The following is a 20,365-nucleotide window of genomic DNA, read 5'->3' on the forward strand; positions in this document are numbered from 1 at the left end:
TAGCAATATACTGTATTCTTGAAAACAATGAGAGTGAATGCTAAGCATTCTCACCATAAAAATAAAATAATTGAGGTAATATTTATGTGAATTAGCCAAATTTAGTTATTCTACAAACTTCAAATGTTGTACACAGTATAAAATTTAATCTTTCAATTTAAAAAAAATTAAAAATTAAATATACACATGTCCATTTCCAAAATCTCTTTTTCAACATATTATTGCTAAATTATACTCATTAGTGTAGTATACATTAAGTTTTGAAATCATATATGTAAGTCCTCCGATTTTCACAATAATTCTTGCCTTTTAATATGCAATTTAAAATAAACACATCTTTTTAAAATTTTTCAAAAGAGCTTGCTGAGATTTTGATTTTTTTATTTTTTCTAATTAGTTACACATGAGATTTTGATTTTGATTTGCATTGAATCTATAAGCCAATTTGTAGAAGACAGATTACTTAACATTGATATTTCTAATCTATGGACTTGGTATTTGTCCCCATTTTTCCTAAGGTCATCTTAAATATATCTTAGCAAAGGTCTGTAGTTGTCTGTAGAAAAGCCTTTCACATCTGTTGTTAGAGGCATTCCTATTTACTTTGTTTTACATCTCTAACATTGATGTTTGAAATTTCATTTGTTCAATTGTTTGTTGCTAGGATAATTATAATTTATTTTGTATATAATTTTATATACCATGGCCTTGTAAAATTCACTTATTAGTTCTAGTCGGGGCTTCTTATGTGTAGATTCCTTATAGTTTTGTAATACATATAAACTGCTAATCATAATACTTTTGTCTCTTCTTTTTATCTTTTCATTCACTTAGGGCATTGGCTAGGTATTCCAGTATAATATTGACTGTCAGAATATACATCATTGGCTCATTTCCAATTATGGGGGGAAACTTCTAATATTTCCCTATTAAGATGTCAGCTATGGGATTTTTTTCTAAGTGTACATGATCACATTGACGAATTTCCCTTTTTTTTCTACTTTGCTGTGAATTTTCATAATGATAGAGTATGAGGTTTGTCAATTACTTTTTTGCATCTGTTGAACTGATTATATGTAATTTCCCCTTTCATTATGTTAATGTGGTGAATCACTCTGATTTTTAAGTGTCTAATGCAGGTATTTAAAGCTATGGGTTTTCTTCCATTTCCCTCCTCTTTAACTGCAGCCAGAACTTTGTTATGTTACGTTTCCTTTTTCATTCAATTTGGAATGTTTCTAGTTTCCCTTGTGCTTTCTTTTTTATCCTATGTGTTGTTTAGGTGTCTATTGTTTAATATTCAAATAATTTGAGGTAATGGTTTCTAAAATAATATCTTGAGACTTTATATGATTCCAATATTTGTAAACTTATTAAGACTTTTTAAAAGTTTTTTTTTTTTCATTTTTGGACCTTTATTTTATATGCAGTGCTGAGAATTGAACCCAGTGCTTCACACATGCTAGGCAATTGCTATACCACTGACCCACAACCCCAGCCCTTTATTAGGACTTTTTTTTTATGAAACAGTATATGGTCTATCTTGATGAATACTCCTTTTAGTCCTAAAAGTAATGGTGTGTTTTGCAGTTGTTGGATATAGATTTTAAATATGTGTCAATCAGTTCTATTTTAACATTACAGATTCTTTAGGTTATTAATTATCTAAATCATTAAACAATTATCTAAATAACCCAACAATTAGTGCTAAGAACTTTTCAGAAGTGACCCGGATTAGAGTACTTAGGGTTTCCCATGTGACCCAATATTTACATTGAGCCTTATCATCCTTCAATTGGGTTTCATGTCATAAATGAAACTTGAGACCAAATAAATTACCCCTAGTCTATTAGATTCAATTGGAAACAGTATACCATTACCTGGAATTCAAACACAAAGCCAAACTAACATTTCAGAATTATGTATATATAACAATAATAATCTTTCTTTTTTGTTCTTTTTTATAGATAGGTAAATATCACAAGAAAATCTGTAAGCACACTGGTCTGTAAGGGGACCAGGTGGAGGGAGGGAGGGAAAGGGGAAGTACTAGGGAACGAAATTGACCAAATTACGTTATGTACATGTACAGATATGTCACAATAAATCCCACTATTATATATAATTATAATGTGACAATAAAAAAAGAATACTGATTTGTATATAGATTATTTTTTCCTGAAGTTGAGTTACTAGAAACCAACATCAGGTTACTTCTCATTACTACCTACTACCTTCACACCTAAGTCTTAGGTGTACACACAGGTATATGTGTGTTCACATTCATGTAGCAGAAACCTACCATAGAGAAATAACATGTTCCTAGGTCAAAGTAAAAAATACACACAGGTAAAGAATTCTTGTCCAGTAAGGCTGGAAGCTTAAAAGCATAACATCAGCATTTAATTCTGAAGGATCTCTTAAGATACCACAGTATCTGAAATCTCTCTCAGGCTTATCAATGTTGTAGAGAAAAGTTTAGTATGTTTTTAAAAACTATTCACAAATATAAATCTATTGAAGGAAAAAAATTAAATCCTAGTTAAAACAATAAATTGGCAGTTATATTTCTAAGTGCAGAGAGGTTCTTACTCTATACCAGTGTCACATTTGACAAGGATTTAGAAATTTTAACCTTCAAACAAACATACTCTGTGTTCATATTATATTTATAAATTTTGGCATTCTAAAACCTGTAGTCATAGATTAAAATCTGTACACTGTTCACTAGAATCAGATCTTGACTTCTGCTTAGATTTTTCACCAACCTAAATAATAAATGAATTAGTAGCCAACAATGGTAAGGAGATAAAAACAGATTGCAATGCAGCTCAAATTTTCTTAAAGCTCTTGCATATGTTCAAAAAGACTTCCATTTCACTATGCTTGAGTTCTTTGAGTAACTTATAAAGGACTTAGAGTAATAACCAATTTTCTCTAGTAACTTAATGATCCATCATTCATTTCTACCGTTGTGCATATGCTCTTTCACTTTTACATTTAGAGAACCGTCAGTGCAGCATCTCAGTTCAAGTTATTGACACCATAGAAACAGAATTGTTTTATTTCTTCCTGCTTTGGATTCTCTCATAATTAAACAGTATATTAGGCAGACCCATCTTTACAATGGATACTATAAAAAGTCAAATGCAAAAGAAGAGTATGACAAAGCTCAAAAGTTAATATTTGAACCAAGAAGAGAATTGTGGCTATGTTGTAAAGTAGGAAAGCATGGTCCCTGACACTTCATGGGCATTTATTAGATATGTGATTATGAATGACTTAATCAAATGTAATGTGATCTGTAGCCATTACAATGGCCAGATATATCAGCTAAATTTTCTGAGCCAAAGGCAAACCACAAAAGAACATATAGACTCATTTGATTCTTTTCAAGTATCTTTCACTCACCAAAGGTTAACATTCCCTTCAATAAGCTATATAGGCATAGCTGAAGCAACGAAAATGTGATCGCTCTGCTATTGTAGGCTGTATAACAAAAATACAGATAAAGCATACCTTTTGATTAGCTGCCCATCTGCATCAGCCAGAAGTCATCAATGGCATTATAAACGCACCTATCATTGACCCACAGCATCTTCATGGAGAAGCTGAATGACATCTCCATTTCTAATTAGGAGGTCTTCTGAACCTCTCTTCCTGCAGTCTGCTAGGGCTTTATGTTTGCCTAGAGATTGTAATGGTGTTTTGAAAAATTATATTACAAACTTGATTGCAAAACTCTGTCAAGAACTGCCTGCTCTCTGTAACAAAGAATTCAGTCCTTACTTCAATGATAAATGGGGTAGCTGCAGTAGCTTTGCAGGAACCAAGTGAAGCAGTTTGTGATAGGAAAAAAAAACAGAACATGTGTTTATATAACCTGAAGAATTCTTTTTTATTTGGAAAAAGAATTACAGCGTGAAATGTACAGAAAATAATAGAGCACAACTAATTTGTTACATGAATTATAAGCATAAACCCAGAAAAGAAAACAAGCATGAAAATATTAAATTTTAAATACAATTATTTGTAAACTACTGTCAGGAAAATTTTATCTTGGCACATACAAAAGGCAATAGCCCTGAACAAAATTTACTAACACCTCCCAAAGGATTTATGAACTCTATCATTTTGCACAGGTTAAAGTAAGAGGCACCAAAGCTCTAGGTTCAATAAAAGCATATTAAATCATAATGTTGTGCTTCACTTGACTGTAATCATTTTGCAGCCATAATTTTAACTTAGTTCATAATAAGCTAAATAATCCAAGGCACACTGATTGCATTTGGTTACAAAGTAGATAGAGAAGTGATTTTTCAAGTCCAAAAGTATTCCGAGATGAGAATTTTTGCAGCACAATATTTTACATGTTGAAATGCATGATTTTAGAAATAAAGAGTATCATAATTAAAATGTTGTAAATGAAAGTAAGGAAATAGTTATGTGCTGTTGATTCTTTGCATGTCCAAAGGAATCAACCTGGAAACAATATCCACATCATTTGGGCTGAATGTCTTTTGAGCAGTATTTTTTCCAAATGAGCTGAGGAGCGGGCAGAAAAGAGCTACTTGCTATTTGACATAGCAGCTTCATCAAAATAGGAGAGCCATCTCTGACACGGGTCTCTACAAGGGAAGTGGAACCCATTATTTCTCAGTCATTTGACTTGATAAAGTGAAGCCAGAAGAACAGCTTATCCCAGCTTCTCTGGGGAGATGTATAGAATGCACAGTATTGCTCTTCCCCATGTTTTCCTTAGCACAACTCAGAACATTATTTAGAGAAGAGAGGAAAACCAATAGGTTTTTCTGTATTCCCATGCACTGTGATTAAAGCATTAATCAATTTTGTATATTTACTTTATTTTTTGACATCATAACTGGAAAAAATGGCTACTTAAGACAGTTCCTGACAATCCTTTCATAGATCTGTAGCAAATGTTTAAACACAAATTGGGTTCCTCTAAAGGAAGATGCCTCCCACATCTGAACAACTACCTTGATCCACTTCATTCTCAGATAGTATTAATTATGGAAATTAAATTTCTTTGTGTTATTAGTCTAAACCAGTGGTCCTCAAAGTGTAGGAGGCAGACCACTGGGGGTTCCTGAGACCTTTTTTGAAGGGTCTGACAGGTTAAGCATACATTAAGACAGCATTTGCCTTTTTCATTCTCAGCCTCTCACAGTGGAGTCTTCTAAAGGCCACCAAGTACAATAGGTTAAACACAAGAGCAGATATGCAAATCCAGCTGTCTTTTACTAAGCTGTATGTTAAAGTAATTTACAAAAGTAAAACACCACTCTTCTTGCCAATTGTTTTGCATTGAAAAATATGACTCTTACATTAAAATGTTGTTTATACACATTTAAAATGGGTTTATTAATTTAAAATAAATCTTATTTCTCAGTTTTAATTTATAGTAAGGTAAATATGAATAGATATAATCTCCATAAATAAGAGTTCTTTGGAGTGGTGTATTTTCTAAGAATGTAAAGGATTCCTTCATTCATGATTTGAGAATTGCTGTTCTAGACAATCAACTCCAAGCAAATCTTTTACTCACCACAGTTTCTGCCTCTGTAAATTAGAGGTACTAAAGCTTGGCCTTTTTCACACTAATACTGGTAATATTAATTGATAAATCATTTAGTAAATGTAAGCTACCATGCAAATATGTATAATGGTCATCATATCATTACAAGAAAAAAAATCTACTACTTTAAACAAGCATTTCAAAGTCAATGCTGTGCAGCTTTGTGATTATCAATACCATTAATCTCTGACACCAACATTCAGCCTTCCAAAATGAATTGGTTCCTCTGAAGGGCACCAAGGAGCAGTCCACTGCAAAGCATCATTTCCACCCTCCAAGCTAATAACTTCAGAGAAGCAGGATTCACCCTAAGCAATCAGTTCTAATGCCCCTCTACTAACTTGGTAGATCTTAACAACTTGGAAACTATTTCTTCTATGAAATATTTCCACCCCAAACCCTTTCACTTTATGGGGTACACCCTTGCTCTAGCATGCTGACGTTTGATATCATGAGCACATTTTTTGAGAACCCACTAAAATATATTCTCTCCCCCCCAGGTATTATTAAATAGTTTTTAGCATGGAATTTTTACTTCTTGTATTTTCTGATCTGGATTATAAATTGATTTCTAAAGTTTGTCTGAAGCTCCTTTATTCTCTAATTCTATCTTATACGTATAAATGGAAAACTCAGTGGTGGATAAAATTATACAGAACTATATATACACATAAATAGGTGCATGGAAAATTGATGAAATATAAACAAGGTCTGTGGATAGTACTAATTTCCATTTCCAGATGAAATTTCAGTATAATTATGTAATATATTACCATTGGGAAGCCTGGGTAAAGAATAAACAGGACTTTAATACTATTTTTGTTAACTTCCTATGGATTTATAATTATTTCAAAATAAAAACTTAAAGAAATTCTATATAATGGGGGAGAAAAATAATGAAAATAATTTTTTAAAAAAGATAAAATTGGTAAATTTGTAGAGATTTGGAAAGATTGACTATTCAATCAACTTCAGTAGGAACTCAAACAAATTCTACATAAAAAGAGAAGTACTTACTAAATGTTCATATGATTTGCTTCAAATCTTCTGGCTATGGAAAGTACCTAATGACTTTAAGAATGCTGACAAAAGATTGTCCCTATGGGCTCCATCTATTTCATCAATGAAACTGCCTAAAGAATTTCAATTGAATATGCCATTACTAACCATTAGGGGCCTATCTTCTTCTTCATGGTCATCATAAGTAGAGTAGAAATAGTTGCTTGACCATTCCTCAGGCTCTTCAGAGATTCCTGCAGATTGTGACATCTCAGTCCAAACTATAAGAAAAATGTTGAGTGTAGCAGTTACTTATCAGTGCTGGTTCACTGCAAGGTGAGAAGTAAACTACCTATGATATTCAAGGTTTTAACCTTCAATGGACCAAGATTTGTATCTTCATCTGTATTATAATTGTAGATTAGACCACACTCTTATAATTTTTGACCTTTCACAAAGGGCCAGTTGTATACTTCTTTAATTTTTAGAATGGTCACAAGATGAGATTGGTTGTAAGTTGTTAAAAGTAATAAGTTAAATATCATTTTAGAAAATATTTACCCTCTCTTAGAAAGTCACCTGTTATAAAAAAATTCTTTCTACAGCATTTTTTAATTGGTTCCACTCAAACAGTACCTATCAGATTCTACTTGATATTATTATTTTGGGTTGGCTTGTCTCTCTCACTAGGCAGAGACTTGGTGTTATACACTGCATGTCTTGTAAGAGCCTGGATGTAGGAGGTGCTTAACTTTTTTTTTTTTTAAAGAGAGAGAGAGAGAGAGAATTTTTAATATTTATTTTTTAGTTTTTGGCGGACACAACATCTTTGTTTGTATGTGGTGCTGAGGATCGAACCCGGGCCGCACGCATGCCAGGTGAGCGCGCTACCGCTTGAGCCACATCCCCAGCTCCAGGAGGTGCTCAACTTAAAAAATGAATTTATTTAGATTAAGTAATCTGAGTCTTAAATTAACAAAATCTAATCTTGGCCATAGTAAACTATGGTATTCATGTGACATTGGAAATCACGTCAACCTTCTCTGACTTGGTTTTCTCACCTATCAAAAGAAATCATTGATATCAGTTCCTCACTTTACTGCTCCAGGGCCATGACATAACAACCTGAGTGAAGTGACATTTAAATAAAAACTGAACTAGGTTATGATTACTTGTTTCTCCTAAACTAGTGGATTACCCTTCCATCTAAGGACCATCAGATTAAAATACTGAGTCAGGCACCCTAATTGGCATCTCTCTAGTGGTGTCCAAGTTGTTTAGGTAATACTGCTGTGTGCTTCTATAACACCTTGTACCTCCCTATTGTAACACTTGCTACAAATAATTTTAATTGCTTGTTAAATTATCTCTCTACCCTCCCAGCTATGTGAGAATGCAGCTGAGTGCATTTTAATTATACTTTAGGCCCAAACTTTTGCACAATTCCTGGCACACAGGTCATATTATAACATTTGTTGAACTAAATAAACTATTTAAAATCACTTCATATAACACAATTTCCATAAGGACAATAAATATTCCATCTGTAAGTGATCCTTCCCTATTCATCAAACCATGGTAAGTGAAGGGTGCACTGACACCAGTAGATGCATTTCATTCATCACTGCATCCTCTAATGCAGGGATTCCCAAACTTGAGCAGGGATCCGAATCAGAGAGAGATGCTCAAAATTTCAGTAGCTAAGCCTCACACCTGGAGTTTCTGATTCAGAATGTCTGAGACAGAGCCGAAGAAATGTGCCTTCCATATAACAAGTCCCCAGGTGATACTAATGTTCCTGGGTCCAGGGACCATACTTTGACAACCACTGCTCTGTAGTGCCCAACAGAATGATTTGCATATGCAAGACAGGAGATCCTGATAAAAATGGGTTGGCTTTATTTTCTTTAGACAAAAATAACAGACATAGATTTTCCAAATTAACAATGGGAGATTTAAAAAAAAAAGAACTTGCACAGCCATGAATCTCATCTGAGGATGACCATGACACATACCTGCATTTGCTTCTGCCTGAACTGACACAACTGCCTCACTGACCGCCACCATAGCACTGGGTTGTTCCGATTCAGTTTCCCGGATACTTAGAAAAGCTCCCTGTTGCTTTCTGAAATAATAATGTATAAAAATAAGTGAGCTTTCACATAGTCTAAGAAATAGTAAGAATTTAGAAATGGTATTTCTTCCATTCTCAGAGAATTCATTCAAAGAGCAGATATTCCCCCCTTTTGAGATCTGGGTGATAGTATGCAAAAGCCTAAATCATAGGATACAATCCAAAAGGTTCTCTGTCATGCAAAGGAAAAACTAATCCTGTCTAGATCCAAGGTAGGTACACTGTGTACAATCCCTGTTGCTCTGTGAGTTTCTAATCTCAGTGAATCAGATAAGTTTTGTATAAATGAAGATAAAAATTTAATTGAGCACACCCCTGAAATCCCAGTATCTTGGGAAGTCAAGACAGGATGATCACAAGGTGAAAGGCAGCCTTGCTAAAGTGAGCTGCTAAGCAACTCAGTGAGACTCTGTCTCTAAATAAAATACAAAACAGGGCTGGGGATGTGGCTCAGTGGTTAAGTGCCCCCAAGTTCAATCCCTGGTATCAAAAAAAGAAAAAAAAATTAAATTCATTTGTATTGTCACATTTGTACCAGCTACTATTAAGTCAACTACTGCATAAAACTAAAGTCTTTATTTCTCTAATATATGATAAAAAGACTGGGTATTGTAAACCCTAGAAGATAAAAGACATTTATGATCTGTTATCCTAAAGCCTCAAATGAAACACCATGTGTTGCCTCTGATTTTATCTACTTCTAAAAAATGATGTGCAACAAAGGAAAAAGAATCTAATAAGTCATTCACAATGATCCCACTATGATGCAGATACTGCATGGTCAATCTCTGTGCCAGGGTTTTGGAATCAGTGTGGGAATTCTTACTGTGTACATGAGAATGTTCTGTGGATAGTCTACCCTTTAGAATTACTAGATGCAGGACAGACCATATCTCTTAAATCAGTAGTAGTGTGCTGTCATATAAGACTGCCACTTTCCTTAAAGACTTCCTGGCTACATCTAAGTTCAGTTCCTTGCCAGTATCCATACCTTCTAACTTATACAAAGAAAGAACAAATCACAAACAAGTGGCCTCCATTCAAGAGATTACAAAGCTAGCTGACTCAAAAAAAAAAAAAAAAAAGCCGAGGATGAAGCCCAGTGGTTAAGCACCCCTGGATTCAATCCTGGGTACCACAAAGAGAGATGGGGTGGGAGAGGGAGAGAAGGAAGGACAGAGAAAGATTACAAAGCTTACAAAGCTATGAGCCAGTTCTTCATCTGCTTTGTTCCCATATTCTTACAACTCTGTCTCCAATTATCATGATATACTGAAAACAAAGCATTTTAATTGTGTTCTAAATCCAGCCTGAGATATAACTGTTAGGGACTATTAGACTCCAATACAAGATTAGAACTGAGAAAATGATGTTTGTGGAATTTGATGAGTTATTGCTAAAAATGATGGGTTGGTTCTTGTCTGAGATACCTTAATTGCATTGCTTCACATTACCTATGGAAAACAGAAGATTGCAGGAGTGATAGTTCTTAAAGAATTATCACTTACTCATCACTCTGCTGAGGAGAAAGCCGTTCCTGTTCTGTAATCGGATCTTGTTGCTTCCGTTTTTTAACTGTAAATAAAACAAACCTTATATAAGCATCATTTAGAAGCTATACTTCCTACTTAAAGGCCAATAATTTTTTTTTAAATTTTTTTTTAGTCAGTTGGACACAATACCTTTATTTTATTTATTTATTTTATCTGGTGCTGAGGATCAAGCCCAGGGCCTCTCACGTGCTAGGTGAGCACTCTATCACTGAGACACAACTCCAGCCCTAGAAGGCCAACAACTTTTACAAACATACTCACACACTTACACACAAATCTTTCAGAGACCTGAAATAACCAGAGGAAAGGCCAGTCTGAAGGTAGAATTTGGAAAGGTCCAAATCATGTAATATTTTATTCAAGGAGTTCACATTTTGAACAAGAATCTGTCCCCTATCCCAACTTCACCAGGTACAAATTACTTGAGGTCCTAAAATGAATCATCTCCTGGGAAAGACTAAGAATTAACACAGTCAGATCTCTGTGCTGCTTTTAAACAGCTTCTCAAGCAGAGGTTCATTTTGTAGTGTTTGAATTCTCTTGCTGTTTAATAAACCATTTCATTTTAAACAGAATAAAGTAAATATCAGCCCCATTCTCTGAAAAAAAAAATTCACAAAATCTGAGTCAATGAGCTGTTACTATGCTTGTTCTAAAGAATATATGTTTGGAAAAAAATTTAAAAAAAAATAGAGAATGGGAAAAAAAAAGAATATATGTTTGAATTTACCTGTCATAAGTTCCTGTTGCTTCAACAAAATATTTCTTATTTCTTTTAACCATGACATCTTCACATCTACATTCGGAGCCTAAAGATTAAAAAGGGTGGAGGGTATATTTCTTCTAAAAAGAATGCTTTTATAATAAAACAAATGCAATTAAGTATATCAAACATGATCTATTCCTTAAAATACCATATTCAAATTCTAGTATTTTTATTCTTAAAACTTGTAGGGAAGGAGTAAATCATTAGCCATCAGATAGATGAAATAATGCAGTTCAAGCCATTATACAATTGCCCTTAATTAATAACCGAATAATAACAAATGGATAGAATGCAAAGTATAAGTTCATTCATTTTAAGTTTTCTTTTTTTTTTTTGGTAACAGGGATTGAATCCCATGGGGTGCTTAACCACTGAGCCACATCACCAGCCCTTTTTATATTTTATTTAGAGACAGGGTCTCTCTGAGTTGCTTAGGGCCTTGCTAAGTTGCTGAGGCTGGCTTTGAACTCATGATCCTCCTGCCTTTGCCTCTCGAGCTGCTGGGATTACAGGTATGTGACACCATGCCTGGCAAGGAGGGAGGTTCTTTTAAAAATATATTTTTTTTGTTTAGTTTTGGTAAAATAATGCTCTAATACTTCCAGAATTAAAATTGTTTGGAGAATGATCTTAGTGACTGGTAACATGAAAGCTTCCCTACATATCCTCCCATTACTCACAAGATACATTTGTTAAATGATTCCAAGCTTTGTTTGGTACGAGGGATTAAACACAGGGGTGCTTACCTACTGAGCCACATACCCAGACATTTTTTTTTTTTTTTTTTTTGAGAAAGGGTCTCACTAAGTTGTGGAGGCTGTCCTTGACCTTGCAATCCTCCTGTGTTAGCTTCCTGACTCACTGGGATTACAGATGTGCATCACTGTGCCTGGCCAAATACTATATCTTTAAACATTTTTATGAACTGCAAACAGTACAGAATTAAAATAAACAAAAATTGCTGAGCACTTGCAACACATTCAGTCACAAGTCAGGATACAAAGATTTATTAAATATTTAATAACAACATCTTGAAAGGATCTGCTTCCTGACCCCTTCCATAATGTAAGATGGACCTTATATCACATCTGGCCAGGGCTTTAACAATATTCTTTAGAAGCAGGGAGCAAACCTTAACTGTTGCATCTTGTAATCATGTATACTTCAAATGATGACAACAAGACAACTCGGAACTATTACAATCTCTAACTCTAGAAACTTGATGAGGCAGGGAAGTACCTCCCAAACCATCAGCTATAGCTGATAAATCTCCTTGTGTAGTGGTAAAAACTTAAAGCCCTAAAAAACACCCAAGTTTACCTCAATTTAAAGAAATCATGTGCTACTGCACAAAAACGTTTAAATATACCTTAAAGAATACTCAAGTAATAACAGTTGAGAGTGGGGCCTTTTAAAATGTGACCAAAATTATTTCCTGTGCCACTCAGACTTCTTCCTTTCATTCTTTCTTTCTTTCTCCCCACCCCCTTTCTGACAGGGTCTCACTATGTTGTCAAGGCTGGCCTTGAATTTATGATCCTCCTGCTTCAGCATCCTATATCACTGGGATTACAGGCCCATGCCATCACTCAGATTTTATATGTTAATGCAGATTACAGTTTCTAGAATAATTTTAAAATGACCAACCTGTATAATATAAACTTCTTCCTTCCCACCATACCAGATTTCAAATTTGCGGTTGTCACCTTTTACATATTCTGTGATTCCAACTTCATCCATCTATAAGAAATAAAATTTTCATGAGCATTTTATTTTGAATATACAATTACATTAAATATACCCCATCATATTCTTAGTTAAAGAGAATGTTTTATTTGGGCAAAATAAAAACAATCATAGGCACGAGTATTTGTTTTCATGGAACTATGCACTTTTGGTGTTCAGACTGCAAGCTCCATTCCAGTGATTGACACAAATGTTATAAATCTAAACATCCACACAGCCCATCTATGATTCAATTCTTTTATAAATTATCTGTGTGCTATTCAAGCAAATTATCAGTGAAATCTAATTAAACATTAGTGAGAAAAGCCACCTGAAATTAATGAAATTTAGTTTTTGAAATTATTACCTGTCAGATAAGTAATAAACTTACAAGATTAACTAATCTCTATAGTATCCCTACAAGTTATAAACATCCAATTTATAAGGCAAGGAAGAACCAGCTAGGAATCTCTCTACTTCCACCAATCCTTCAGACTCTATAGAAACCAAAATCTCTATCATAAGACAGTGATATCTTCCTATAGTCAGTAAAACTTTTGTACACAGTATCTTTTCCTTACCACAGCTTTTCTCCTCCTCTAAATGTCTGTACTTTGCACAATTTTCTTTCATCATTTGCTGCTAATACCTCGGTTAATTACATTCGGGGCAATTTCACTCCCTTGTATGCACATTCTCTTTTAGCTCTTTTCTCCCTTTCCTCTTTTCTTTCAATTCCTACCTAATTACCTGAAAGACTATCTCATACTGTTCCACTTATGAGCCCCCCAAATGGCCCTAATTAAAACCGAGAATCATTAAGGGTAGTGCTAGCGAGACTCCCAAATCAAGGAAAAGGAAAGCAATTATGCTTAGAAATGAAATGTAACCTAATGAAAGAGCCTCTAACTCCACCCTGAATGTAGGTGGAAGTTACTTTCAAATGGCCCAAAACATATTTATGTTCTTACTATACCACTGTAACCTACTTTTGCTCAAATATTAAGATGTAAAATGAATAATAATCTCCCTCTGTATTTATAATGTGTCAAAATACACTCTACTGTCATGTATATCTACAAAGAATAATAATAATAATCTCACATTCAATCTTTTTTAAAATTAATTTTGTTTCAACACACGATCTTGCCTTAATAATATGATAAGAAAGCAAATGGGCTTTGAAGTAAGAGAAGGCTGGGTTGGAAGTCCATCTCTACTATTCATTAGTGTTTCCTGGTGCTAGTTGCTGAACTTTTCTGAAATTCCATTTCCCTAACTATGCAATGGGAAGAACACCTATTTCAAGGAGCTCATTTAAGAATTAAATAGTGTACATTAAATGCTGATTACAAAATGAAGTATTTAAAAAATGAATTCTTATGTTACATGCATGTATTAATCCCACTATTATAATTATAATGAACCAATAAAAACATGAATTCATTTTCTATTCCTTCTCTTATTTGAATTCCATTAGTTTTTTATTTGTCATTGCTGGCATAGAGCATATCTCTAGTGACTAAATGAATTTTGGAGTTGGACAACACATTGTAAGTACTATGTGCCTGTTTTTTTTTTTTAATTAAAAGGATTGGTGATAATAGTAACACATGAACTGAGGAATCTGAAGAACTCAAATTTCTTCCTCTGGTTAACTGTGATCTTACATAGAGTTTGTCTTTGCATATAAGTGGCTGGCTTAAAATATAGCATGTGTTCATTAGAAAGACATGATCTCAAGCCATGAGACTCCAGCTTGCTGTGATGCAGTCAAGACAAAGAGTCCATTTAAAGTGAGTGACAAGTTGCTCAGCAGTAGCGTGTCTGTACTGGGCAAGCCCACCAAGGGTAAGACTTTAAATTCAATTACCCTGATGGTTCACTAACAACATGCTGTCTAATAATACTAGCAATTGCTTAATGGTGGAATCTCCATGGTACATGAGCAAGAGGAAGTAAGCATAATAAGACCTAAGAAATACCCTGATTTCTCAGTCTAAAGCATCACCAGTTTACCAGGAATCCTGGTTTAAAACCTTGCAGCATCAATGTCTCATTTTTTTTAATTAAGGATACTTGAAATTGTTGGGGAACCAAAGAAGAATCTGACAGATTTTCTTTCTTCAAATGTCAAGTATTATTTATTTCTTGTATCTAGCAAGTCACTCAGCTCAAGTCTACCCCCCCTTGAAATGTTTCCTGCATCTATCCCATGCCATTTCCATGGTAACTATTGTATTTTCAATTCTCCTGACGTCATTACTTCAGATCAATCCCGCCTTACTTAAATGTACTTGAAAAACATTCTGTTGGCATGCCCATCATTGTGTCAAAATACAAGTAAAGTCAGGCATGGTAGTGCATGCCTGTAATCCCAGCAACTTGGGAAGCTGAGGCAGAAAGATGAAAAGTTTGAGACCAGCCTCAGCAACTTAGTGAGACCCTGTCTCAACATAAAAAATAAAAAGGACTGGGAATGTGGCATAGTGCTTCAGTACCCTGAGTTCAATCCCCAGTACCAAAAAATTAAAAAAATTAAAAAAACTAAAATAGAAAATCGATACACATCAGAAGTGCTACGTTAGGTAGTAACTAGGTCACCTTACAACTAAAAAGTGAATCAAATGGATTTGGGTAAAAATATGCCTAGGAAAGCAAAGTACCTTCCCAAGGAATAGGTACACACACAGCAAAAGATCTAAACCCTGTCTGAAATAGATTATGACTCCTTGGCTCTCAATCAATGTTCATTAGAGTCATAAAAGACCCTTAGAGATTTGGGGTTTTGGACGTAGACTGCAAGCATCAAAGTAGCATCTGGGCATTTGTGATAATGACAGCTGGAATCCTAAAGAAGCTATGAAACTGGGCTGGGGCTGTAGCTAAATATTAGAGTGCTTGCCTAGCTGGGTTCGAGCCTCAGCACCACATATAAATAAATAAATAAAATTAAGATATTATGTCTGTCTACAACTAAAAAAATGATAAAAATTAAATGGTGAAGCTGCTGTGGATACAGAAGTGAAGAAGGGAAAATAGTGGGAAGGGCTCAGAGACCCAACTCTACACAGGAATCTTGTTTGGAACAGCAAGAGACAGCTGACCCTATGGGGAGAATCAAAAGCAGAGTCTGCTTATCTGGTAGCCTTCTTATATTATTTCCAAAGGCCTATCACAGGACACTGCCTGTCCTCTTTAAAAATGCTGAAAATTCTACTGGTTCTCAAATATACTGGTAATGACAACTATAATAAAACATTTTCATGAAAAATGACTAAATGATAGTGACTGCAGAATAAATAATAATAGTTTTCTGTATTTTGCAACTTCTATGCAACAGATATCATGTTGCTTTTAGAATTTAGAACTTGAAAAACACAAAGCATAGAGAAATCAAAACCAATTACAGCCTCATGTGAATTGGATATTCCTCCAGTTCTGATAGTAAAACCAGCTGGAAGTATTACTGGGTTGTCAGTGACTTCCTCAAGTAATTTACTGTTCCCACTTTAATACACACTAACATTTTGGCAGAATGAAAACTTGGTTTACAGGAAATAATATATAATTTTAAGGGATACGAAAGAACAGGTATGGAATGGATTCAGCCATAGGTAGCTTTGGACACACAGAAAGCATGATGCTTGGGAATGGAGGAGGGATACAGAAAGGAAAGTATGCTGAGTATGAAAGTCCTTCAATTTTAAACTGCTTTGAGAAAAAGGGAGAAATCATTTCCTCCTTGTCTCTCCTAAAACATAAAGGTCCCTTGCTAATAAGATCAAGAACTGCATCTGGTACCACTGGTAAGAGAGTGCTCATGGGGGAATGTGGATCTCTCCCTGTCATTTCAAACTGTGCTCTACAGATTGCTAGGGAGCCCCTTGAAGAATACCTGGGAATGCTGCTGAGAGGGAGAAAAGAAGGTATACAAGTACTCCCTCACTCTCATTTTGAGCAAAGAAGTTCTGCTTTATTGGACTTCAATAATACTTCTACTGAAGATTCCTTTTAAACAAAGTATAAAACCCACCCATTTGAACCAAAAAAAGTGTACAGAATGAAATATATATAGAGAATGCTATTACATTACACAATTCAAATTGTCTTACTTTCAAACAATGCTTAAAACTATATGATGGGTATCTATCAGAGCCTTCTCCAGATTCAGTGCGCCTTTTGCAGAAAACAACAGCTTTCTCATACAAGAAGAGGTGTCGCTGCATTGGTTTGAATCTAGCAAAATCCTTCATTTTTGTAGCACCTTTCTTGTGCCCTATCCAGACACTGAATCCACCGTGCATTATCATCTTGCCAAGCTCATTTAAGTTTCCCTAGAATAGAAAATCAAATCCTATTAGTAGAAGGCAAAGCTACATTCAAATCTCTGACATCAGCATTTAGTGTTTAGCTTGACCTACTAAAACCCTGAAGCATAATTTGTATGTTTTTAAAACTGCATTCATTATAACTTTTTAAATTAAAATGTGCCATGCATCACATCTGTATAAAATTACTGTAGGGGTGGAGGCCAAAAGAAATTTCCTTTTCCCTGGCTTCATATCAATTCCATGTGAGATGACAAGGTTACTCCCATAGATTCCTCAATCCGGTTAGGTACCTGACATACACCAGGTCCAAGTTTCCCCACTGAGTGGAGCCAATTTATTAAAAGGCTGCAAGCTCCAAAGATGTCCTCTTTTTATTAAAACCCTATCTTTCCTAGGCTAGGGCAAGCAGCAGTTCTGGGACAATATGTCTCTTTTGGTGACCCAAACATTCCTTCAATAGAAATCTCCCTAGGTCTGGACTTGGGAACAGGCTGTTGAAGATAAGAACATTGCAAATCCACTTGATCTGTAATGATGCATAATGAGTAATGATGCTAATATTTTGATATCCATTTATCTACCTCTTCTATGTTCTTTTTCATGTGATTTCAGAAGGGTAAGAAAGTGATGGTGACAAGCTTACTCCCTAAAAATTCATAGTCTTAAAAGTTTACTTACAATGTAGCCATTTATTGCAATCTGATGCATGGAGTCATTAACTGACTTCAGTAAATCCAGCATTGTGTCAAGGGCCTCCTTTAATTGAGTAGATCCTTCACAGTCCTTGCTATATTTTAATAGCTCCTGTAATTAGAAATCAGGAATTAAACTTAATATTAAGCACATATTAACATAGCTGCAGAAAATGAATAAATTTTTGGCTAACATGCTCTCAAGCAAGAATCAAAGATAATGGCACTTTTGGATAATTTCTTTCATATGCTCTTTGTCACATTTATCTATTTAATCACAGTGTCAAAATTGGGAAAGAAGTAGAAGACTGAACTCTATGCAACAAAGACATCTAATGCTTTTGGAGCTGAAAAACAATAGCAATTAAGTCACACTAAATATTATTTTTTAAAGCAATTATATATGTGGGTTTTTTCATTCTCTATGTACAATAACTTGTTTTATCCATGATACATTCAGGACAGCATAGGACATTATGAAAATACATTTTAAAGCAAACTATGTTATATTCATACTTAGCTCAATATTTTAGTAATCTTTTCACATTACACTAGAAGAGCAGCATTGGCACTATTGATTGAGGAAGCAATATGAAGTACACTTTCAAATAAATGTTTATTTAGATCTTAATATTAAAAGTTCTTTAGTAAAACACTATACATAAATTAAGTAACTTGCATGGAGAATTAAATACTTAATCCTCCAGATGTTCTCAGCCTGTTATCTATGCCTGTCCTCTGCACTGCCATCACGAAGGAGCACACTGCACTGTCTACTGCCAACTACTGCCTACCCACTCAATGAGCCTACCTATTTCTAGCACTTCCTAGTCAGCAACTTCCTTTTTAATGGCTTTTCCACATCTGACCCATAAATGTGAGTAAAAAAGGAAAGAAATGTTTCATGTAATTACCTTTAAGAGTAACTGATATTTAGTGATTCGCTGTACTGGCTTGAGCAAATAGGAATCCAGACCAAGTCTGTGTTTTAATTTTCTCTGACATTCCTGCCATTAAAAGATAATTATTAATAAATTTAAATTAACACATGTACATGTAAAAATACCAAGTGTTCTTTGATGAGACTCAATGCATGAATGTTGCTTACATCTCAAAGAACATTTACCAGAAAAATTAGTATTACATATGGTACAGAAATTTTAAGACATTATAACTGAGAAACAATAAACAGTATTTTCAAGGACTTGGGAGGTAGAAAATTCTAACATTTTGAAGACTAAAAAGGTTTGACATGTAAATTCTTATTGATGTGTAATGTTTAAGGTGAGAAAGCAAGGAATGACAATAGATTAGCAGGATTAAAAAGTTCTTCAATATATCCAAGAATATTAACAAAAGACTCAGCTCCACAGGCCAAGGCCCAGAAAAGAAATAGGTTGTGCTAAATATAAATCAGACTGGGCATGAGAACAGATTTTTTTTAAGATCACAAGAAAAATACAGTCTTTATCAACTGGTGCTATATTTCATTCAGTAATTGGCTCACTGCCACTATAAATATAAGGGTCATGACATTGGGTCCTGGGAATAGTGGAGGGCCCATAATTAGGGCAAGATGGGGATGGTGAGGAATAAATATACATATAGGAAATTCAGAACACAAAATGAACTAAATAAGATCCAGGACCCTCCACTGGATATGGATAAAATATAATATTCAATCTAATTCAAAGAATAATTATTAATAATTTATGGTTAAAGATAGTGGGCTGGTGCATGCATTTGCAGCTCCTCATTCCTGAAAGCTAAGTAAAATGATGGAAAAGATACTTTTCAGAAGACAAAAACCCAAAGATGAGAAACTAGAAAGTATTGTCAAATTTGGAAAATGAAAACCACACCAACAAGTGGTAAACAATTGAGCATGCTTGAGAAAAACAAATCTCAAGTTGGCAGAGGAAAAAGCCAAGGAAAGGATCAATCTTTTATAGACCATTCCCCCTGCACCACCCACCACAAACACACATATACCCCCATTACAAAAACTCAAGATTACAGACATGAAGTAACTCTGAAGACACAAAATAAATCTGGGGTTCAAAAAGAATGGTTGTTCAAAGTCCATTTAAGAAATAATTAGATATTAAGGAGTGTTGGTAAGGATGTGGAACAATCAGTACCCTCATACATATTGTTGGTAGGAATGAAACAGTGTAGCCAGTTTGGAAAACAGTTCAATATATCCTTTAAAAGGCTGACAGAGAGTCACAGTATTATCCAGCAATTTTACTTACATGTATACAGCCAATAGAAATTAAAAAATAAACCACATATTTACACAAAAACTAGTAGAAAAGTTTTCCTAGCAGCATCATTCATACTAATCAAAAGGTGGAAACACCCCAAATGTCCCACAACTGATGACTGGGTAAATGAAATGTAACATAATCACTCAATGAAATATTATTCTGACATAAAGAAGGAATGAAGAACTGATAAATGGTACAACATGGATGACACTTGCTAACAAGCTAAGTGAAAGAAGCTAAACATAAAGATCATATATTATGGGATTCCATTTACATAAAATGCCCAGAACAGG

General features: G+C 34.5%; 1 protein-coding gene across 2 annotated transcripts in view; it reads right to left on the bottom strand.

Moving 5' to 3' along the window:
• Window positions 1–4,595: 4,595 nt before the first annotated feature.
• The window catches only part of Mcf2 (MCF.2 cell line derived transforming sequence), a 77,581-nt gene continuing 61,811 nt past the window's right edge, over window positions 4,596–20,365 (bottom strand). For both annotated transcript variants that reach the window (XM_077106351.1, XM_077106350.1), the window contains 9 exons: window positions 18,717–18,809; window positions 17,789–17,914; window positions 16,892–17,113; window positions 12,699–12,791; window positions 11,016–11,094; window positions 10,241–10,307; window positions 8,614–8,723; window positions 6,767–6,879; window positions 4,596–4,628 (listed from right to left, as the gene is read on the bottom strand). In XM_077106351.1, the coding sequence (XP_076962466.1) occupies window positions 4,596–4,628; window positions 6,767–6,879; window positions 8,614–8,723; window positions 10,241–10,307; window positions 11,016–11,094; window positions 12,699–12,791; window positions 16,892–17,113; window positions 17,789–17,914; window positions 18,717–18,809 (936 nt within the window). The remainder of the gene's footprint in view (window positions 4,629–6,766; window positions 6,880–8,613; window positions 8,724–10,240; window positions 10,308–11,015; window positions 11,095–12,698; window positions 12,792–16,891; window positions 17,114–17,788; window positions 17,915–18,716; window positions 18,810–20,365) is intronic.

The sequence above is a fragment of the Callospermophilus lateralis genome, chromosome X (assembly GCF_048772815.1).
Source record: "Callospermophilus lateralis isolate mCalLat2 chromosome X, mCalLat2.hap1, whole genome shotgun sequence".
NCBI classification, from domain to species: domain Eukaryota; kingdom Metazoa; phylum Chordata; class Mammalia; order Rodentia; family Sciuridae; genus Callospermophilus; species Callospermophilus lateralis.